General features: G+C 42.8%; 1 protein-coding gene across 7 annotated transcripts in view; it reads left to right on the top strand.

Annotated features, from left to right (window-relative positions):
* NKAIN2 (sodium/potassium transporting ATPase interacting 2) overlaps window positions 1–24,271 on the top strand; it is a 760,233-nt gene that overhangs the window by 389,252 nt on the left and 346,710 nt on the right. For 6 of the 7 annotated variants that reach the window (XR_013224835.1, XM_077300384.1, XM_077300430.1 and 3 more), the window contains one exon: window positions 1,016–1,096. The exons of the other annotated variant lie outside the window; for it this stretch is intronic. Coding sequence is in view for 5 of the 6 variants with exons in the window: in XM_077300384.1 (XP_077156499.1) it covers window positions 1,016–1,096 (81 nt within the window). In the remaining variant the exon portion in view is untranslated. The remainder of the gene's footprint in view (window positions 1–1,015; window positions 1,097–24,271) is intronic. 7 annotated transcript variants of the gene reach the window in all.

Below are 24,271 nucleotides of genomic sequence, written 5' to 3'. Positions count from 1 at the left end.
TCATTTGCAAACTCCCAGTGATAGTTATTAGCCCTCCTCCTAGTATTACTTATGCATTTTCAATTGAATTTAATAATTTTAACTGTATTCTTAATTGTTTAAATGTTTTTTGTTTCTTATATATTGCTGCCTTGTGAACACTGAGAGCATTTCTGCACACTTTAAATATAGTGTAATGCTTACACTATAGTCGTTATATTCTGGCCACCTCCACATGACATCACCAATATGCAGTGTTGGTAAATCCCAAAAAAGTGGATTCACCAACATTTGTAGCACTACCTAATGGAGAGCAGCCAGAAGCCCACCAGCCAAAGAAAGGTATGGAGGTTCAAATGCACAAAAGGTGCCTGCATCATCCTGCCCTTGCTCCCGCCCCCCCCCCTCTTCCAAGGACGGGAACATCTTTTCTTAAATGTCTGACATCTTGGAAGAAGGAAAAGATGGACAAGCATGCAGGCAATGGCAGAAAATAAGCGGTGGCAACATGATTAGATACATAGTCATTTCAATGGAGAACTACTGATTTAAAAAAAATAGCAGACATCACGGGCCCTTCAAAGCATGGAGAAAGGGGATTGGCTGCCTGGCATGATTGACAGGCAGAAGACAGTCAAGTATAAATCACATTCTCTTCTGCCATTTCCAGAAGCACATGTGGCTGGGGAAAAGCGTGAAATGGCAGCAGAGAAGAGTGTGACAGCAGGAAAGGTGAGAAGGGGAGGCGCAATTATATATAGTGTTACATCACTTCGCTGGTGTAACGCTATTTTTAACCATGTGTGGAAATGCCCTGCTTTTATGGGGAAGCAGCATAAAAATGTTTTAATTAAATAAATCCAGTAATTATAACTGTTTTGTCCTAGAATGAGCTATAAGCAAAATTGTTTTGCGTGGCTATTTCACACATTCCCAGTGTATTGAGAATGGCCATATTTCGTATTTCAGATTTGCTGTTTAAGTTTTATTTGATGGCAATGTTAATAATGTATTATTCACTTTTCTTTTCCTACAGTATGCCGTCTGGCTAGTCTTGTGGGTTACATGGAACGTATTTGTTATATGTTTCTACTTGGAGGCTGGGGACCTATCAAAGGTAATTTGGTGTCTGATATATCTAAGCTAATGTTAAAGTACCTTAATTCTAAGAATGTCTTCTTGTAGCTACTTGAACTCCTGGCATCACTTAAGATGAAGAAAGCAGCAGGGGAATAATATACTGTGTACTTAGTTCTGTATTTTCTAAACTGTTAGGAAATATCATGATGATTAGTAATAAATGTTTAATAGTAGTAGATTTATTTATGGTGACTCTGTTATTAAAGAGAGACATTTCAAAGGATTCTCAGGTTTCATGTAACTTGAACTTCCAAGGATATGTAATTATTATTTTTTGGATATATACTGCCCTGGTAGTTTCTTTCTTCAGATTTATATTCAGGTTATTGAAAATATACCAAATGGCATTGCTACTTAAATAAGAGAATAAAAGAAATTGAGATAGTGAACTAAGCTACTGTGCAAAATATGCTCGTAGTCATATCTATTTTCACTGTGTGAAAGTGCTGATGTTCAAATTATATACTTCTATTTGCTTACAATATAATTTGTTTTCTGCTTTCAACTTTTATTCTTTCCTACCTAAAATGGAAGATACATATGCTATGGTAATATAGGATCTAGCAGTTAGCAACTTTTTCTTCAGCATCGGAGGCAATATTACATCTTTTCACCCACCTGTAGCACTGTTGTGTTTATTATTCCTTATCATCTCTTTGTGGCATGGATTTGGGGGGGGGGGGAGCGTATCATCAAACTGAATAGGGATTGAATTGGGGGAGGAGAACTTGGATTGACTTATCCCATTGCTGGTTCTTGAATTGTTGTAGTATTTTAAGGGGTTCATTTTTTTTATTGCATTTTATTGGAAACCTCATGGTTTTTACCTGTAATCTGCCCTGAGCAAGCCTGGCCAAGAGTGGCAGGAAATAAATTGAATGAATGAAAGAATGAAAGAATGAATGAATGAATGAATCAATCAATCAATCAATCAATCAATCAATCAATGAAAAGTAAATTTGTATTTTTTCTTATAGAAAATGGTGACTTCTATCATTTAAAAAAAACCACATTTTTCTTTCTTTCTGGAATTTCCTTGGTGGCTTCAAAGCTCCCTGAAATTTTATATCTCTATATGCCAGGGGCCAATGGAATATACCTTAGCTCTGAGATGTGTAAGGAATCAGCCCAAAGCATTCATCTGTGTTTGTGGGCCTTCCATTGCCCTGCAGCAAGGGAACATGGATTCTACTATGTTCCCTTATTTGCCACAGGTGCCATTGGGGCTCATGTTAGTCCAGGGCTGTCTGACAGGGAAAAGTTGGGCTATCCTGGCCCGACCTACAGCATCCCAGAATGGACAACAAATGTCCCAGGCATCTCCGCAGCACTGCACAACACAACAGAGCCACCTGGGGTTTTGTAATGCAATCCCACCTTCTTAAAAATAAAGAGGAATGGCCCTAGCAGTGGAAACACATGGCAGAACCTGATTTGGTTCATGCTGTGGTGACACCACTCCTTTTTGTTTTCCATTACTACTCTGCATCTTTTCAAGTGCCAGAACAGCCACAGGGGGATGATGTTTTGGTATTTAAAAGGGCACAGAGGGGAAATCAAGGGGGCTTGTTGCCTACTCTATGGGCCATCATGGCAATTTGCCTCTAAAATAGCTGTAATAAAGACTGACTGACTAAGATGACATCAGTGGCCATGGGTTGGACTTGTGTCTGCCATAACATATATTTTGGCTCCAAGGTATTCCAGGTACACAGATATGTGAAGATATTCATGCAGAATACTGGTGTTAACATCGTTATTTTCTGAATAATTATAACAAACAACATTGCCCTAGTTGGCTGCTCAGTCTTAAAATTTAAAACTCTTTCAAAAATTAGCAAGACATACATTTCCTCTCAAGAGATGCATTGCAGAATAGCTGTAAGGGAGTCAGTCTCTATCATTTTGTTTACTCTTGTAGAAGATGGCATGATAATAGCCTCTCAACCAAGTTTTACTAGATTTTCATAGCAAAGAATATTTGAATGTGAATTGTATATACTATATAAGAAGATTTCTCATATTATCTCAGAAATCTTGCATTCAGTCCTTTGCATTACTTAAATTTTCATCTGAGAATAAATATGGACATAAAAAGTATAATGGCACTTCTGTGGGTTTTCTGCTAGGAAAGGCATATTGCTTTACAAAAAGATATTGGGCTGAATTAGCTGTAAATAGCAAATAAAAAATAACCTTTAGGGAAACAGTGCTTAGCTGTTATCTTACACTAGGGACATTTTGGGGTTGTAAACAGAGAGGAATAACCTTGCATAGAATAGTTTTAGGAGCTGCTAAGTTAAAATTACAACTTAATAATGGCCCAAGTGGGTATGTTTTTTGATATGCATAACACATTGCTTTCTGTCACATAAAATAATTGGAGGGAAAGGGGAGGGATAAGTGTTGAGGCTAACTTTTCCTCACCCTTTCACACACCTGTTTTTTCTGTCCTTATTCAGGAGTAGCAAGATGCTAACATATTTCAAGCTACTGCCATATCTTCAGTGGGGGAAGTTTACTAATGGCTGTTTTCCCTCCCTGTCTCAGAGGTCGTGACATTTTTACAGCTGCTCTTTATTGAAGTGAAAGAGCCCTGATAACGATAATGGGGTATTCGGAATGATGAGATTACCACCTCCTCATAAGATTGAAACAGCTAAAGAACTGCTAGTGAACAGCCACGCAGAGCTGTTCACATCACATTACTGCCTAGGACAGATACATAGCTTGAAATCTGGCAGTGGACTCTGAGCATTTCATGTCATTGTGTCACAGTTAATGTCTTTTCTGACAGTGTGGCTTTCATAGTCTGTCAAAATTATTATGAACATTTTGCCTGGTGACAAAAAGAAGGGCAAAAGATGGGTTTTAGAAAGCTGCTCTGTGCCCATATCATTTGCTGTCAGGAATGCATATTGCAAGCTGATATCTTGCTACACAGATACTTTCTAATGATTGATTCAGGTGGGTAGCTGTGTTGGTCTGAAGCAACGGAACAAAGTTCTAGTGGCACCTTTCTAATGACATTGTGGTGGTCACCATGTTTCCTAATATATCCATTTTCTGTTTGTTTTAAAATCAGATGGTCTCATTCTAATTCATACAAATCTTGGATCACTGATGCCCTTGCTCTCTTCTGATGTCCTTGCTCAAAACACAATAAAGCAGCACAACTGGTTGCATGAAATTTTAATTTTTCAATTTTCATTTAAAGAAGGTGACTTGAAAGTATTGCCTTCAAATGAAGAGTTAGTAATCTTCCAGTGGCAAAGTTAAATACAATTTTTTTTTACCTTCAAAGGAAACTTTGCATTGCCCTAAGGAATGAAACCATGCAGAAATGCAAGAAGACAGACTTGTGGGCTTAAAAAGGCTACAAGGTTTGAAGCAGATTATGGTATCTTCAAAGTGTTGATGATGATATGGCAGATGCATCACTGCCCAGTAGTATGCACAGATTACACAATTGCTACAGGTTAAAATGTTGTGCATTTTCATTATGGTTTTGAAAACTTGTCAAAACGGCAGAGGGACCAATGAAATATGTTTAAACACCAAAAGCAGCAGTATTCAGAAACAATCTGGGCCAGTTGTTATGATGGATCACGGCTGTCCAGCTTAGATCTTGTGGGGGTCAGAGGCAGGGGCAGAATGCAACTCAGCAGATATCAAATGACAGGGCTGCTGCCTGATCAGTTGAGTCGCACACTGATCTTCTTGCTGAAGATTACACTGATATGCTTTTTATACTAGTCACCAATTTGGGCAGGAATTTATAGGATTCTGTATCTGGATGCTTGCAAACCCAGAGACTTTGGGAAGATTCTTTTAGTTGGCATAATTGCCTCCTTCCCCACCAGTTATATATAGGTAGCAGCTGCCAGTCTGACAATATATATGCATTGCAATCAATAACATAAGTGGATAGAAACAGACAGGCAAGAGACAGGTAGAGAACTGACAACCAGACAAGACATACAGGAGTGGTTCTGAGATCTCTCCATTCCAGTTTGGAAGGGGCAGGGTTAGCCCTTCCCTCTGTACCATTTCAACCCCATCCCCACTCAAAGCTCTTATTAACTCTTATGGGGATGGAGGGAGACAAGCAACCTCTCATTCAAATATATAGAAAATGTTGTTTCTTTCAGTATTTATCTTCCACGCTGGGTCACTTGCAGTATCAGTGTCTGGTTAGAGAAAAAATATTCCATTTGTATAATGCAGTATGGTAAGGAACAGAGTTCACCCATGTATTCTGTTTTTATTTACAAATATGCCAGAGGATTCTCTCTGATATATCCCCCCTTTTTTAAATTCCTGAAATCTTCTGCTGCCCGTTCTGCAAGTGAAAATTTTACAGAGCAAACCTGTGCTGTGCCCATGCCATGCCAGCCAGCCATTGCATAACTATGGTGGTGTTAGTCCATTCCTTATGGGTATGAGTTATGCAGCAGCCAGCAGACAAAGTTAACAGTATTTACTAATTGTAACCTGGATAGCATCTATAGCAACTGTGCAGCTATGAACAGTAGTAGAGATGGACATGAACTTTGAAGATGGAAGTTTGTGGGATTCATAGGGGGTCGCGGGTCAGGGGGAACATCACAAACCTCAAACCCCTTCATGTTCATGAACCTTTGGGTTTGCTGTTTAGTTGTTTCCTGGGGTGCTATACATGTGAAATTCACTGTGGAGCCCCCTGACTATATATCTATACCTATTTGTAGACATGATTTCTGGGCCTTGTTCAGTGCCCACCCTTCTCCCCTTTGGCCTAGGGAGATGGTCATCCACCCACATACCTTCCCGTGTAATAGTTTTAGAGAGGAGCATTGTTTCCTATGGAAAGTGAATGATGACTGAAATGGGCAACAGGAGCCTCCATGGGGTCAAGTGGTGCCTGCACATATGACCATGATGGTCCACAAGCTTGGCGGGGCCTGGATGGGGTGAATCTCCCAACATGCTCCCTGGATCAGGTGCTCTGACTTCCCACCTATCTACCTACCAACCTAACCAACTTTCTACCTGCCTACCTAACCAACTACGATATGAGGTTGCAAATCCTTAGTGTGGGAGTTATTGGGGGACCATCTCACTAGATTGGGAACTATGGGCCAGTTGTCATCACAGTAGTGTGAATATGCTGCAGGTGTCAACAGAGAGTAGAAGAAAAGTGGCTTGGGTCTGTCCCAGAGCACATGTAGGCCTTCCAAATCCTGCACTGCACAACACAGGGGCCACTGGGAACCGTTTGAAAGTGGTCCCAAAGCTCTTACTAAAACCTGAGACCCAATCTGGGACTGCGAGCAAGTGTAAGAGGCTATGAATAAGGTCTGCCACTGGTCCTCAAGGATGGGCCCAAGGTTGTGTTTGAGGCAGATGCATATACAGTGGCTCGTGATATTGAGAGGCTAGATGTTCTCCAGTCTGCATTCCTCAATTCTGTAGACTCAGGTTCCTCCTCCAGAAACAGCGTAATCAACTGTTGCTCTTCAGACAACGCAACAAATCGCTCCTCTTTGGAGTCTGGATAAAGATTGTGAGTCTGCGATGAGGAGCACCTATCTGTATCCTTGCCTGCCACACCACCCAAACTGGAACTTGCAGGACTGTTGGGGTGGTACTCAACAGTAGGGGTCGCCTCATCCTTTGGCAAAAAGCAACAGAGGGATGCCTCAAGTATCGTTGAATGTAAAACAAGGAAAAGTCCCAAGGCAAAGGAAAACCAAAAAGTGCTATTACTCAGGAAAAACCCCTGGAAGGGAGGGGAAAGTGGCAAATTAGAATCATAGAATCATAGAGTTGGAAGGGGCCATTTGTTGTTGTTGTTATGTGCGAAGTCGTGTCCGACCCATCGCGACCCCATGGACAATGATCCTCCAGGCCTTCCTGTCCTCTACCATTCCCCGGAGTCCATTTAAGTTTGCACCTACTGCTTCAGTGACTCCATCCAGCCACCTCATTCTCTGTCGTCCCCTTCTTCTTTTGCCCTCAATCACTCCCAGCATTAGGCTCTTCTCCAGGGAGTCCTTCCTTCTCATGAGGTGGCCAAAGTATTTGAGTTTCATCTTCAGGATCTGACCTTCTAAAGAGCAGTCAGGGTTGATCTCCTCTAGGACTGACCGGTTTGTTCGCCTTGCAGTCCAAGGGACTCGCAAGAGTCTTCTCCAGCACCAGAGTTCAAAAGCCTCAATTCTTTGACGCTCGGCCTTCCTTATGGTCCAACTTTCGCAGCCATACATTGCAACTGGGAATACCATAGCCTTGACTAAACGCACTTTTGTTGGCAGGGTGATGTCTCTGCTTTTTAGGATGCTGTCTAGATTTGCCATAGCTTTCCTCCCCAGGAGCAAGCGTCTTTTAATTTCTTTGCTGCAGTCCCCATCTGCAGTGATCTTGGAGCCCAGGAAAATAAAATCTGTCACTATCTCCATTTCTTCCCCATCTATTTGCCAGAAATTGAGAGGGCCAGATGCCATGATCTTTGTTTTCTTGATGTTGAGTTTCAAGCCAACTTTTGCACTCTCCTCCTTCACCCGCATCAACAGGCTCTTTAGTTCCTCTTCACTTTCTGCCATTAGAGTGGTATCATCTGCATATCTGAGGTTGTTGATATTTCTCCCTGCAATCTTGATCCCAATTTGTGACTCCTCTAATCCTGCATTTCTCATGATGTGCTCTGCATACAAGTTAAATAGGCAAGGCGACAGTATACAGCCTTGCCAGACTCCTTTCTCAATTTTGAACCAGTCAGTGATTCCATGTTCAGTTCTCACTGTTGCTTCTTGACCTGCATATAAATTTCTCAAGAGACAAATAAGATGCTCTGGTATTCCCATCTCTTTAAGAACTTGCCACAATTTGTTGTGCTCCACACAATCAAAGGCTTTAGCATAGTCAATGAAGCAGAAGTAGACGTTCTTCTGGTACTCCCTAGCTTTCTCCATGATCCAGCGTATGTTGGCAATTTGATCTCTAGTTCCTCTGCCTCTTCGAAATCCTGCCTGTACTTCTGGAAGTTCTCGGTCCACATATTGCTGGAGACTAGCTTGTAGGATTTTGAGCATAACTTTGCTAGCATGAGAAATTAGTGCAATGGTGCGGTAGTTTGAACATTCTTTGCCATTGCCCTTCTTTGGGATTGGAATGTAAACTGACCTTTTCCAATCCTGTGGCCATTGTTGAGTTTTCCAAATTTGCTGGCATATTGAGTGTAGCACTTTTACTGCATCGTCCTTTAAGATTTTGAATAGTTCAACTGGAATGCTGTCACCACCACTAGCTTTATTGTTGCTCAGACTTCCTAAGGCCCATTTGACTTCACATTCTAGGATGTCTGGCTCCAGGTCAGTAACTACCCCATTGTGGTCATCAGGGATGTTAAGCTCGCTCTTGTATAGTTCTTCTGTATAATTTTGCCACCTTTGTTTAATCTCTTCTGCTTCTGTGAGGTCCCTACCATTTTGGTCCCTTATCATACCCAAGTTTGCATGAAACGTTCTCTTCATATCTCCAATTTTCTTGAAAAGATATCTGGTCCTCCCCATTCTATTGTTTTCTTCTATTTGTTTGCACTGTTCATTTAAGAAGGCATTCTTATCTCTTCTAGCTTTTCTCTGGAATTCTGCATTCAATTGGGTGTATCTTTCTCTTTCTCCCTTGCCTTTCACTTCCCTTCTCTCCTTAGCTATTTGTAAAGCTTCCTCAGACAGCCATTTTGATTTCTTGCATTTCTTTTTCTTTGGGATGGTTTTAGTTGCTACCTCTTGTACAATGTTGCAAACCTCCGTCCATAGTTCTTCAGGCACTCTGTCTATCAGATCTAATTCCTTAAATCTATTTGTCACCTCTACTGTGTATTCGTCGGGGATATGATTTAGTTCATACCTGAGTGGCCTAGTGCTTTTCCCTACTTTCTTCAATTTAAGCCTAAATTTTGCAACAAGAAGCTCATGATCTGAACCACAATCAGCTCCTGGTCTTGTTTTTATTGACTGGATAGAACTTTTCCATCTTTGGCTGCAGAGCACATAGTCAATCTGATTTCTGTGTTGACCGTCTGGTGATGTCCATGTGTAGAGTCGTCTCTTGGGTTGTTGGAAAAGAGTGTTTGCTATGACCATTGTATTCTCTTGACAAAATTCTACCAGCCTGTGCCCTGCTTCATTTTGTACTCCAAGGCCAAAGCTGCCTGTTATCCCGGTTATCTTTTGGCTTCCTACTTTAGCATTCCAATCCCCCATGATGATAAGCACATCATTTTTTGGCGTTGCTTCTAGAAGGTGTTGTAGGGCTTCATAGAACTGATCAACTTCATCCTCTTCAGCAGCAGTGGTTGGGGCATAGACCTGGATCACTGTGATGTTGAATGGTTTGCCTTGGATTCGAACTGAGATCATTCTGTCATTTTGGGGATTGTATCCCAAGACTGCTTTTCCTACTCTCTTATTGATTATGAAGGCTACTCCATTTCTTCTGCGAGATTCTTGTCCACAGTAGTATACCTGATGGTCATCTGAATTAAATTCACCCATTCCTGTCCATTTTAGTTCACTGATTCCTAAAATGTCGATGTTCAGTCTTGTCATTTCTTGTTTGAGGAAGGGGCCATACAGGCCATCTAGTCCAACCCCCTGCTCAATACAGGATCAGCCCAAAGCATCCTAAAGCATCCAAGAAAAGTGTGTATCCAAACTTTGCTTGAAGACTGCCAGTGAGGGGGAGCTTACCACCTCCTTCGGCAGCCTATTCCACTGCTGAACTACTCTGACTGTGAATTTTTTTCCTGATATCTAGTCTATATCGTTGTTTCCTGATATCTAGCCTATATCTGGAGGGTAGGAAATATCAGCATCCAAGGGAAAAAAAAACACTGAAGGCAGTAGATTAAATTCAGGATCAGGCAATCCAGTGAGTCAACATACGCCTCTTAGCCCCAAGTTAATAAAGGATGTCAGCGGCCTCTCAATCCTTATCCTGTGATGACTCACCAACCTCTGCAGTTCACAACTCTCTAGCTATTCTGGCATGGTGCTTTCTTTGGGCATGGAACCTGCATTGGTTAATTGGCTGAGATGAGTCAGGTGTGATGACAGGAAGCTGCAACTGGACACTGGGCAGAGGAATGAGGGGCTTCTGCAACAACTTTGAAGTCTAGGTCTGCAGCTCAGTTTCTTCCTGCTGATCAGAGCTCTCTGTCTGTTGAATATCTAGCTGAGCTAAGCTCTCATCCAGCTAAAGCTTGGATGAAGCTTCTGGCAAGACTCTTCCTCTAAGGAATCCTCACTAACAAGACCTGGACTCACAGCACTCTCTTGGTACTTTTCCTATTACCAATGTGCCTCATTGCTTGCTCAAAGTCTGCATGACAGGGATCTCTGAAATGGAGTCTTGTGCTGCATACCCTAACTACTGAGTTGTAAGATGTCCTGGCTGAAGGCTTTGTAGGGAGGGGCATGATAGAGTGCTGGGGAAGAACTTGGTTGCCCTCGGGAGGGAGGTGATTATCCGAACTTGTAATTAGCATTCTGAGTTTCTCTTAGCCCAACTGGTAACGCTGCAGTGACTTTCAGTTCAAATGGTACCTATGGCCCATGCCATGTTTTTTCTTGCCATAAGTTTCAACCTCTAGCAGGGACATTGCTAGGTTGAAAGGGATCAGGCCAAAACCGCCCACATGCACGCTGGAACAGGCACCTTCACCAACACCCAAGAGAGAGCAGCACTGGGGGCCTGTGCCATTGTAACTGGCACTTGGAATATCTGGGAGCCAAAATATTTGTTATGGCAGACACAAGTCCAACTCATGGCCACTGATGCCACTTTAGTCAGTCAGTCTTTATTACAGCCATTTTTGAGCAAAATTTAGCAGTTTAAAATTTGCCATTATTCTCTGTCATAGGGTGAAAGAAAATCACAGGCCAGAATGTTTTCCCACTAGAACCACTACAAATAAATACAACAATAACAACAAGAATGAATTTAAAAATGAAAGATTAAAATAAGGGGGGGGGGAAACTTGTGTATGTCCCTTGCAGAGCTTGAAGTGCAACCTTCACATTACGTCCTGATGTCATCTTTTAAAATGGAAAAGCAAAGTAGCCGTGCTTTCCTTCTTTCAATTTTGTCCTTGATGTCTCTAGAGCTACTTCCCCCATATCCTTTGGAATTCTAGGTCTAATTTAAACGTGAGGTTTGAAAGGCGAAAGATAGGATTACCAGCTGTGGATTGGGAAATTTCTGGAGATTTGAGGGGGAAGTGAGGGGTTTGGGGAGGGAGTGATAGCCCTGCAGCCCAATCAGTGTTCTTTTGCCCAGTGTATCACTCAAAATCGATTACACTGAGAAGAAAGCCTTTTTAATATTTATTTATTTACTGCAGCAAATAAATAGACACAGGGGAGTCCCCAAATTTGTGTGCCAACTATAGGAGTACATAGTGTTAAATACCTTTTTCTTGGTGACTGGGAGACATGATGACTTTACAGGTCAGGCCAATAACCTGGGACCCCCCCCCCCCATCCACTCCACCTCCTGGGGAATACCCTACAGCCATTACGCCAGGCTTCCAGAAACTACTGACAGGGATCTGGGTCTTTGCCTCACATCAGTCCCAGCCCACAAGGTTTACATATTGTAAAGGCTTTCTCCTGCCTTCTGGCCTTGGCAATCAGACCAGCTTGATCCTATTCATAACAATCCCTCTGCTGACTCATGGTGAATTCTGGAGAGGAACATACTGCTCACTTGATAAGAATAGAGGATCAAAAACAGTCAAACTAATATGCAGTATGATAGTCAATTCTAATAACTGTATGATCAATCAGAAGGTTGCAATCATTTTCTTTACTACCATGCCATCAGGAGGGCCTCTAGTGGGTATAATGTCATATAGCCCACCTTCCAATGTGGCCATTTTCTCCAGGGGAGCTGACCACTGTCATGTGGAGATTCGTTGTAATCCCAGGAGATCTCTTGCCACTACCTGGAGGTTAAATATAACTAGGAGGGGTAGGTTCCAGTGAAAAACACAATTGTGATACAGTACAGATGCACTGGGACAACAATGGCAATAATAAATCAAGGAAAAGTCATCTCTCTTCAATTTCAGTTGTTTTTTTTAATCCTTCATATAACTCCCAACGTGTTTCACCTGTTGGCTTTATCAAGGGACAAATCTTGAGAAAAGTTTCTGTTTTGTTTCTGTTCCTATCTCTCTAAAATTTTAAATGACATTGATAACATAGGTTATGACACTTTAATGTATAAGACTCTTATTATTACAATTTAAATGTCCTATTTTTGTTCCAGACATACTGTCCAAGAGACAAGGTTTTTTGGCATATAAGGTGTTTGAAACGCTCATGTATGTATTCATGACAATTTTATATGCTTTTTATGTATTATATTTACTTATTGACTTATTATCATTGTATAATCACAAATTTCATATTTGTATTTGTCCATGGGGTCATGATGGGTCGGGCACGACTTCGCACCTAACAACAACAAATTTGTATTTCTCAACATTTGTCCCTTGATAAAGCCAACAGGTGAAACGTGTTGGGACTTATGTGAAGGATTAAAAAAACAACTGAATATTGAAGAGAGACGACTTTTCTTTGATTTATTATTGCCATTGTTGTCCCAGTGCATCTGTACTGTTTCACTACCTGGAGGTTGGCAACCCTAGTAAAAGAGCTTGCCATTGTGACTCAGAACAGGCTGAGGATCAAACCACGCTGTTGATCAGTCTACTCGTGCTTATTTTGTATGTCTGCACAGTATCCACAATGGTTGTGGAAGGAATCTCTGCCCTGCAAACTGAACACAGCTAACTAGTTTGCACAGCTGCAGCATAGGCATTGAGACATTGAGTCCATGCAAAGTCACCCTGGGAAACTCGTTGCTTCATCTGCATCATGTTTAAACCAGGCTTTATTATTAACAGGCACCTATATCTTTAGTGGAGAAAGAGCATATTGTGATGCAATTTTTAGAAAACACAAGATAAGACAAATAGGGAAATCACAAACAGCATTTCTCTGATTCCACATAACTACTGTGCTTGTTTTGTAAATCATGGATGCTTTCTAACACTCAGTTGTTATCCTGTCACCAACCTGGGCAGTTTACACTGGCCTCTGCTTGCTGTAATGGACCTCTTTGTTCAAAATTTATTGAGCCAACGTGGTGAACTGGTTAGTGAGTCCGATAGGATTGTCATGTTGAAGTGGGCTTATGGTGTGAGGATTTGGGGTGTGGTCAGGAGCTCTTTGACATGCTGATGACACAGAAACGATGCCAGCACGTTGGAGGCAAAAACCAGAGCAGTCACCGCACCTCAACCTACTCCTTTCAACCAAAGTTCAGAGAGCCACGCCACTTATGTGGTGCACATCTGCTCCCCACCATCACCGGAAACTTGTGGAGTTGGCAACCACCTCCACAAGTTTCAGGTTGGGATTGGGAGAATTCCCTGTTTTATTAAGCCCTAAAGCAGGGGGAAGGCACCAAAGCAAGGTTTCCCTTAGCCCCAGTATGGGTCTGTATCTTTAGCATCAGACTAGGATCTGGGTTATCCAGATGCAAATCCCCACTCAGGCATGGAGGCTTGTTGGTGAGTGACTTTGATCCAGTCTCACCCCCTCAGCCTAACCCAGTTCATTGGGTTGCTGTGAGGCTATAATGGAGGACAGAAGAATTATATACGCTGTGCTAAGTCCCCTTTGGTGAGAAAGGCAAATTAAGTGAGTAAATAAATAAGGAAAGATGTTTCAGTCTTATTATGTTCTTTAACCTCTCACTTATCAAATGGTATGGTTTGTATTTGCTGATATTTTACTTTCTTCAACAATTGATTTTACAGTGTTTTAATTATATTGTCCTTCTCTGTCTCTGTTTCTCTGTTAAAGTTATGCAGGTAAACAATTATGTAATCAGATAATAGCAAGGCACTGAGAGTAAACAGCAGCCCATTAAAAATAAACAATTGCTCCAAAGAGACAAATATTTCAAGACAGTAAATGCCAAGGCATCTAGAAAAAAGTTTATGGCAAGATATATTTAAATGTGTTGAAAAGGAAATGAGATAAAGGAATTTTTTCTCTTCTAGTCATTACAAATACAGATAATGGATAATTTTTAAACTGGGGAGATATGCTGCCTTCTGGATAGTGTTGAGCTTGGATTTGGGGGTCTGGTTGCAAAATAGGGTTGCCAACCTTCAGGTGGGGTTTAGAGCTCTCCCAGAATTACAGCTGATATCCAGACTACAGAGACTACAGAGATCGGGTTTCTTTTGAGAACATGGCTGCTTCAAAGCATGGACTCTATGGCATTATACCCCAAAGGGCAAAAGCCCACCAGCCCAATGAATAATCCACCCAGGATCTGTGTGATTTGTTACTTGACGACTATGGTTAATTGAGGACTGGACCTCTTTAAGGACTGGAGATGTCCCGGAGGACTGGAAGAGAGCAAACGTTATTCTGATCTTCAAAAAAGGGAGGAAGGATGACCCGGGAAACTACAGACCAGTGAGTCTGACCTCTGTTGTGGGGAAGATAATGGAGCAGATATTAAAGGGAGCGATCTGCAAACATCTGGAGAACAATTTGGTGATCCAAGGTAGTCAGCATGGATTTGTCTCCAACAGGTCCTGTCAGACCAACCTTTTAAGCATATGTATTAATGATCTAGATGAGGGGGTGGAGGGACTACTCATCACGTTTGCAGATGACACCAAATTGGGAGGACTGGCAAATACTCTGGGAAAATAGAGACAGAGTTCAACGAGATCTGATCACAATGGGAAAATGGGAAAATCAGAACAAGATGCAATTTAATAAAGATAAGTGTTAAGTTCTGCATCTGGGTCAGAAAAATGAAAAGTATGCCTACTGGATGGGGGATACGTTTCTAGGTAACACTGTGTGTGAACGAGACTTTGGGGTACTTGTGGATTGTAAACTAAACATGAGCAGGCAGTGTGATGCAGCAGTAAAAAGGCAAATGCCATTTTGGGCTGTATCAACAGAGGCATCACATCAAAATCACAAGATGTCATAGTCCCATTGTATACAGCACTGGTCAGACCACACCTGGAATACTGTGTGCAGTTCTGGAGGCCTCACTTCAAGAAGTACGTAGATAAAATTGAAAGGGTACAGAGGAGAGCGACGAGGATGATCTGTGGCTAAGGGACCAAGCCCTATGAAGATAGGTTGAGGGATTTGGGAATGTTCAGCCTGGAGAAAAAGAGGTTGAAAGAGGACATAATAGCCCTCTAAGTATTTGAAAGGTTGTCACTTGGAGGAGGGCAGGATGCTGTTCCCATTGGCTGTAGAGGAGAGGACACGCAGCAATGGGTTTAAACTACAAGTACAACGATATAGGCTAGATATCAGGAAAAAAATGTTCACAGTCAGAGTAGTTCAGCAGTGGAATAGGCTGCCTAAGGAGGTGGTGAGCTCCCCCTCACTGGCAGTCTTCAAGCAAAGGTTGGATACACACTTTTCTTGGATGCTTTAGGATGCTTTGGGCTGATCCTGCGTTGAGCAGGGGGTTGGACTAGATGGCCTGTATGGTCCCTTCCAACACTATGATTCTATGATTGTATGATTGTGTTGGAAATTCCTGTGAGCTCTTTGCAGGAAAAAATAAATAAATTCAGCTGTCCCAAACTTCCTCCCCAGCAAGTGAGAAAGCAAATAAACCAGGACAATAAGCAAAACTGCCTCTTTTTCCTGGCTGTCAGCACCCCAAGATTTAAGGCAGTATTTTATGGAAACACCATTTTCTTTGTTGTTTGGAAGCTGTATATACACAGCATGAAATTCAGATGACATACAGCACCCCTTTGACAAATGCACTTGGTTTGTGGTGACTCCTTGTGGCTAGCTACCTGAACCTGACATATGGCCACGTATCTCTGAAAATGGAGGTAAGCACTCCAGTAGTATCAATATCTGGTGGCATCACTGTTGTTTTGCTTTGCTGCTTGTATAGATATGTGCTGGAACGCTGGATGAATTGTTCTTAATATTTTTAAAAAATCTATTGCAGAGACTAAAGAGGATTACCTGGAGCAGGTAGAAATTGCGACTCCTGACTCAGACAAAGACTGATTGAGTGAGTTCCATCTTGCTCTCTTAATAGAGAAAAAGAGGTCTGTCAGGAAGACCTGAGGGAGGGAAAGTATATTCCATATCAGTGCCGTGTTAGTACGTACTAGCTGCTGTCTTTCTTGGCACTCTGTTTAATTTATTTAGCAATAGATGTTCTACGTGATTCAGGCTTCCTGGTTGCTCTTTGGTTTGGCTTTAAAAATACAAATAAACATTACATCTCCTCAATTAATTTTGCTTTTAAAATTATATACAGATTTGCTATCTATCTATCTATCTATCTATCTATCTATCTATCTATCTATCTATCTATCTATCTATCTATCTATCTATCTAATAAAAGCTGCAATAATAAATGGACAATATCTATTGTGATGATCCCAGGAGCACCCAAAACACTTGGCCAGCTCACCCAAATCATTTAAGACAAATATTATTCAGTTCTTGGAAAGGATTCAAATTTCCTTTCTGTATCATTGTGGAAGGGACATCTACTACTTTAATACAACCTATATGTATTGATCCTGAAAAAGTTAGTTGCAGTTGTTCAGATGGAATTTAGAGACAAAATAATGTGCTAAATTTAAATGCTTGTGACAGAGACTCATTTCTTAAAAATAAAAAACTGCCTTTAGGAGGACAGGAGATGATGCATAACCCTTTACTTAGTGACCCATTTTCTCATGGTAAGTTGTCTCCCCCGGCTTCATTTTTTCTCTCTTATAATTATGAAACTGGAACCTGTTTAGGAGAAAAACTGCTGAGAAAAATTCTAAATGGAAAGAACTAAGGAGAAAAGGGCTAAATACCTCTTCTGCTACTACCCTTTTCAGTGTTCCAACTTCCTAAGGATGTTTTTTTAATGGAAATTTAATTATACACATTCACATGTAACAAATACTTCCCCCTTTATGTTGCTCATTAGTAATGTAACATTGTCTGTTCTGCTTCTTAGGCACTGCGTCAGTTGTTGTGGTGTTGGTTATTATCTGCAGTGCCACATCTGACACTGATGCCCAGTACAAGCTTGTAGGCAGTTGAGGATTTATTTATCTGGATGGCACACACTTTCAAGTACTTGTTCATAAGTATATGGTGCTGATTACCCAAATGAAAATGAAAATTCCTGTTGTTAGCCTTACAATACCTATGTTGCTTCTGACTACTTAGTATTATATTTTCATATATCAGTCATTTAAGTGTGATACATCAAAAGGATGCTAACATAACATTTCAACTACTAAGAGCCTCATAAAGCGTAAAGGAAAATAAATCTGATTTTTAACACAACAATGGAGTGACTCATTTATCGTACTAATCCTTCAGTATTAGCTAAAAGAATGAGTTGGCACTACAGATGAATTGGCCCCTTATTACTTCAGTATTCATCAAAGGAATAATTAAGCTGTTGTGGGCTCCCATTTATAATGGAGTGGTTAGCAGTTAAATTTCAGTGTTGCAGTTATTCTAATAAGGCTACCTGCAGGATATTTAATTTTGAACACATTACCTTCCTTGGATACTGGTTTAACAGATGTTCTGTTAAGATAACAGGGAAATTAAATTAGTTTTCTTCTCAAAGCATCCAGTTAACTTTGTAGGTAAATGCCTTTGAGCACAAAATTTGACCAGGATTTTTGGACAAATAGCTATCAAAATGTTTTAAGTAAATGACTTCATTTTATTTTTCCAACTTCTATTACTCAGGGCAGATTTGACATGGTTGATCATATATCTAACAAATGAAAATTGAAAATAGTGCTGGCATCCAGCAGTGTGGGGTTATATTGAAGGTAGTTTCATGGGTAGATACTCTTAAGCATGCTTGTGGTTCCAGATAAATTGGTTTGCAGAATTTTTTTTTAACCTCAGCATCTCTACCAGCTAGAATAGACCTGATTACAGAATTAAATTCCCTATTACCGTAGATATGGCATATTTGGGCAAGCTTTCATGAACACTCTTTTTTTTTCAACTCCTGCCTAATAATTCAAATGGAAATGAGAAGTTAAAGGTGATAGAATAGAGAGGAAATTGTATTCATGGTCTGTTAGAAATGGTTTGGATGCACAGCAGTCTACATTACAGGATTTGGGTGACATTTTATTTTATTTTTAATAAATGTGCAGATGTCCACTCTTGAAATCTGAGTTTACAATTTAAAAAACCCAGAGCAATACCCCCCTCAATTGTCAATGCCACTAAGTAAATACTACTAAGACAACCCAAAATATATCAGTGATTCAAATATCAATTTTGATTTAACTACACTATCACATGTCAGCATTAACTTGCAAAATGTGTTCAGATCGCTTCCAAAATATGGTAACATCTGGACTTTGGAAGACTACAAATGGAAGAATATTAACCATGACCCAGCTCTCTAATTTACACACAGGGCCACAGAGAGGGGGGCCTGTGCAGACAAAATTCAGGGGGCCCAACATACCTGGAGGGATCATGAAGCTCAGCATCATGCTGCATCACCCAAATCCCTTTACAACCATTTTTCTTTTATTTCTGTTGTTGTATTTCTTACCTGCCACTCTCGGCATGCCAGCTCGTGGCGGGTTACAACATAAAATTTCTACAACAATAAAACCCCACTAAAACAAAATAAAATAGTACAAGACCCCAGCATGGCAGAAAACAGGCCTTCCCTGGAATGGGACACCTGCCATCAGGCAGCAGAGAGCTATATCAGGAAGTCACACCCAGGTGGTCAAAGGGTGGCATATTTCTTAAGGGTGGGGGGTCACCAGATCTACTTCCTAGACTGGCCTCAACCATCAACCTGGCGGAAGAGCTCTGTCTTGCTGGCCCTGAGTTAAGCTGACAGCTCCCGCATGGCCTCGAGCTCACCAGGGAGCTCATTCCACCTGGTAGGGACCAGGACCAAAAAGGCCCTAGCCCTGGTTGAGGCCAAGCAAACTTCCCTGGGACTGGGAATGAGTTGGTACCCACAGAGTATGAGGCCCTGCGGGAGGTATAGGGTGACAGACGGTCCCTCAGATACATGGGTCCAAGACTGCAAAGGGCTTTAAAGGTCAAAACCAGTTGCGGATTGGTTGCCAGTTACGGATTTTGGCCGCAACTGGCAACCAGTGCCGCTGCCTCAGCACAGGCTGGATATGGGCCCTCCAAGATGTTCCTGTGATGACCCTAGCAGCCACATTCTGCACCAGCTGCATTTTCCGGTTCAGGGACAAGGGCAGGCCCATGCAGAGTGAGTTACAGAAATCTATTCTGAGGGTGACCATTGCATGGATCACCATGGCCCAGCACTCAGAGGACAGATAGGGCACTAATAGCCTCACCTGGTGTAGATGGAAAAACACCTGGCAGACTACTTTCTTGACCTGTGCCTCCATGGTCAGCGAGGCATCCAAGGTCATTCCCAGATTCCTGGCCTGGGGCAGTAACCACTAGGGGTAAAAGAAACTGTTGGCTAGACTTTCCTGTCTGCAAGAGGGAAGAAAACTTGACAGATCAGGCTAAGCCCATCAACCAAGCTAGCACTGGAACAAAACAAGGCAGCACGCTGATTGCTACTACAATAATTGCCAGCCTAAAGCATGCAAACAAGGATATTTTTCCAATAGTCTAGCCTTTGTTTCCTTGCACCCTGCTCAGCCAGATCATGCAGAGCAGTAGCCAGTTAGATGTTGCCGTAAGATAAAATTATATTTCCCGCTCTTCCTTAATTTTTCTGCATCATTTCTGTACTTTTCTTATTCATTTCTATCTCTCACCCCCTAATCGTGTTCAGGTCTTGATCTCAGCTTTTCATCCCTATCCTGCTTGACTACAGAAAGTACTTAGTAGTACAATAGCAAACCTTTGTTAATATTATGAACAGAAGGAAGAGAGGTAATCTTCCTCCATGATCTAACAAAGTAGCAAAATAACGCTCCTCCCATCACTACCACCTTTACATGCATGGTAAATGAACATTAATCTTTCTTAGTGTTTATACATGTGGAGCCAATATTAGAACTCCCAGTTGGGTTGTAATCACTATAGCTGTGTTGGAGGAAGGTGCAATAGTCCTTTGTAAAGGCTACTTTGCAATATGACAAATGTCCTACCCAATCTTTTTCCCCAATGGGCACCTGAAGCTGCATCGTTCACTTGTCTTCCATTTTATCCTCACAAGAACCCTGTGAAGTATGTCTGAGAGTCACCAGTTTGGGAGACTGCGTATTAGAGGTATGTGACAGGTTGCTTAAAAGCTCTCTTATCACATGTTGCCAATCATGAAGTTAAGCTGATTTGTGGTGTTAATTTCTGGCACTGCAATTTCCCTCATCATTCTGGAGATGGTAGCCAATTTTCAAACATGTAGCATTATTTTCTGACAAGAAGCCTGCCACAAAGAGAGACTCTTGGCTTCCATGGCATATAGCACTCAGAAAATCTCACCTGGACAAGGATATTTCCATGACCTTCAGTTTTTGCCCTGGAACATGTATAAGCATCCTGAAGTGGGTGGCCACTTTGAGTCATAAGGGGGCCCAGGTGGAATCTTTGTCAGGAGCTCATAATGGCTCTTTGCAGTCCTGTTGACATGCCAATTTACTGTTAAATGGGGGGGGGGAATTATACATTGCTAATGAATGCTGATTGGCTCTGTCCCATATGGGATCATGATACCATGATGTATCAGAGAAACTTAAGAACACACTTTTATGAACATAGGGCATGGAATTAGGGTCACTGTGGGCAGGCAGGTTGTCCCTGCATTGTGCAGGGGTTGGACTAGATGACCATGGAGGTCCCCTTCAACTCTATGATTCTGTGTGTCATACCAGTTTGACTTGATTTCTGCATATATCTCCCTGGGATGGACAAATAAACAAGACTTTATTCTGCGGGGTAATAACTGGTAATTCCAGGATCTCTTCATAATTTTTAAGCATTTTATAATATTTATATGGAATTTATCATCTCAAATTAGGTCAATCTAATAAAACTGCTACTTTTTATTTTGTATGCCTTTATGTTGTTATTCCTCAGGCGGGTGCGGCGCTGGCGCAGCTGTCGGAGGGGCCAGCGCCGTGGGGGAAGGCGGCACTGGGTCGGGGGCTGTGTCGTCGGCGGCAGGAGGCTGAGGCGCGGCCGCAGTAGATAGGGAGCCGCGTGGGGTGTTTCGCGGCAAGGGAGGCACAGCCAGCTGCGCTGCACGCGGCTGGCAATTGCTGGCATGCCAGCGGCCTGATGCGTCGGAGGCGCTTTGCGCCTCCCGATTCATCAGGCCACCGGCAAGGGAGCAACTGCGAGCTGCGCACAGTGCAGCTCGCAATTGCTGCCTTGCCGGCAGGTGGCCAATCAGAGGGCCCAATCAGCAGGTGCTTCACACCTGCCGATTGGGCCCTCCAATTGTCAGTCTGGAGGAAGGGGCCAATCGGCACCCTTCCTCATCCCGGACAGAGCCCGCCCTAACTCCTCCCCCCCAGCCCTTAGCACATTATTTAGTCCGTGGCACCTGCAGCGCCGTGGGTGGTGTTAAGATTAGGCATGCCTTAGAGCAGGAGGTAGTCAAACTGCGGCCCTCCAGATGTCTATGGACTATAATTCCCATGAGCCCCTGCCAGCATTTGCTCATGGGAATTGTAGTCCATGGACATCTGGAGGGCTGCAGTTTGACTACCCTGCCTTAGAGTCTGGAGACACCTCCAGGGTGTGTGAGGACATTGGGTGATGCTCTTAGCATTGAAAGGCTTTTTGTTCTTGAACAAGATATGCCATGGAGTGGGTGGGTGTGCATTTAATCAGTTTTTAGTTCCAGCACACACTTCCTCTTCTTTCCTGGGATTTTCCAGTTTCAGGGCTGTACCAGGTGAGCAAAAGGAGACTCCCCAAGTTTCAGATACCTGAGCAGGTTCTAAAAGGGGGTGCTTATTAAACCAGTTTCATCCCAAATAAAAGAGGGTCCCTACTGTATCAGGGGTCTCACTTGGAGGAGGGGGGAGGGTCCTCAGAAAATCAGGCTACTTTTTCATTGTTCATAAATGTTAGTGTCTAATAATATCATAGAGATGTATCTCAAATCACAACAGCTTCTTAAACCTGAATTTTGCAGCATCATAAATGTTCTTGTGCTCCTGAAAAAGGTGACTGGCACTGTTAGATCTACTGTGCTCCTTTACAATAGAGCATTGAAAGAACAAGGTTAAAATTATTGTAAAAAAAACACATGAAATAGTTCTATAAGATTAAAGATTGCTGAATGTGAAATTTCAGAGATAATTAAAAAGAATCAGTGTTCTGGATGGTATGCAAAAATGCAAGCTTTTGTAGTTTTGGCAGCTTATTTGGTTATTCTGTTTTTCCTTTTTAATAAAGGATAATTTTATATGTTCTGATGTAATCAAACATTTGTTTGGGAGGAAGATTTTGGGAAAGGCTTGCTAGGTAACTGATTATGATGCTATGTAATTAGCTTTTCTTCATTAGCACATATAACCTGTTACAGGAATAAGAACTTAATGATAATTGCTTGACTCTTGGGTTTTGCATTCTGAAAATACCATAAGGTATGAACTGAAGTAATTAGGGCCTGTTACAGGAAATGTTTCCTTGTTACATATTTAAAAGAAGCTTTTTTCCAGGCTATTTAAATAGTATAATTTTGTATTTACAGTAAAGAGCCTTTTAAGAATCAAGAATACAGACTATTAGAATATTATTTTACACAAAACTTCTTGATTTGAATGGGAATTGTACAAGAACAGTACTACGTAGATTCCAGGCAGACACCTCAATCCCCTGGTTGGGGTGGGGAGTCCCTTGCCTTTAGCTCCCTCTTGGAGCAGCACTTAGGAGGGATTTTAAAAAACTCTATTTTGTCATGAGCATGATGGTATCACTTCCAGGGGATACCTAGGCTGATTCTGCACTTACTTTATTTATTCCGTTGTGGATCCTGCTGAATCCAGATCGATTTGAACTCGGTCTTTCTCTTCCTCCCCCCCTCCCCAAACCGCCACCTTCTACCCACGCCGCCATTACTGCACTGACCGCCGCTCCAGCCAGCCACCTGCCATGGGCAGCTTGCTGGAGGCGGCAGCGGGTGGAGGCGGTGACGGGAGGATGCTCATGCCCACGCGGAGCCGTGCAGCCCGCCCCCAGGAGCCTTTGGCCGCAGGCCAGGAACAGCCCCGCTATGTCTATGGTGCGCCTGGCCTGTCCCTTCACTGCTCCTAAAGGCCGGAAGCCACCTGCAGCCAGTCCGCCACAGCCAGCCTTCACCCAAGCATGACGGACAGCCTTGCCGCGGTAAGCAGCACTGCGGCCTCACGTCCTGTCTGCCACTCGGGGGGGGCGCTCTGCTGCCATTTCCCACCCCACCCAGAATGCTCTTCCACCCCCCCAAAACCCCCGCGACCCGCGAGCCCCCCATGCTCCTTTGCCGACTCAACCCACACAAGCACACACACACCGTGCTCTTCCCCTGCCCACCCCCCATGCCCCTGCAATCCCCCCATGCAACGCCGCCGCTTCACTCTACAGACACGCACACACACACAGCCACCACGCTCTTCCCCCGCCCACCCCCATGCCCCTGCAATCCCCCGTGCAACGCCGCTGCTTCACTCTACAGACACGCACACTCACACACACACAGCCACCACGCTCTTCCCCCGCTCGCCCCCGCAATCCCCCCATGCTCCGCAGCTGCTTCACCCTATACACGCACATGCACACACAGCCACCATACTCTTCCCCTGCCCACGCCCCCATGATCCCCCCACACTCCGCAGCCGCTTCACCCTACACACACACGTACACACAGCCACCATGCTCTTCCCCTGCCCACCACCCTTGCCCCCGCGATCCCCCCGTGCTCCGCAGCCATTTCACCCTACACAGACATGCAAACACACACACAGCCCCCACTCTCTTCCCCTCACCCCCGTGACCACCGGACCCTTCACACACACCCCTCTCCCATCCCATTCCACCTCCCTCCCTCCCTGCCTTCCTTCCTTCTGACTTCTTGACTCCCTCTCTTTCTC

This window comes from Paroedura picta, chromosome 1 (assembly GCF_049243985.1).
Source record: "Paroedura picta isolate Pp20150507F chromosome 1, Ppicta_v3.0, whole genome shotgun sequence".
Classification (NCBI taxonomy): domain Eukaryota; kingdom Metazoa; phylum Chordata; class Lepidosauria; order Squamata; family Gekkonidae; genus Paroedura; species Paroedura picta.
Note: the sequence above shows the minus strand (reverse complement) of the source record. Positions and strands in the feature narration are given on the sequence as shown.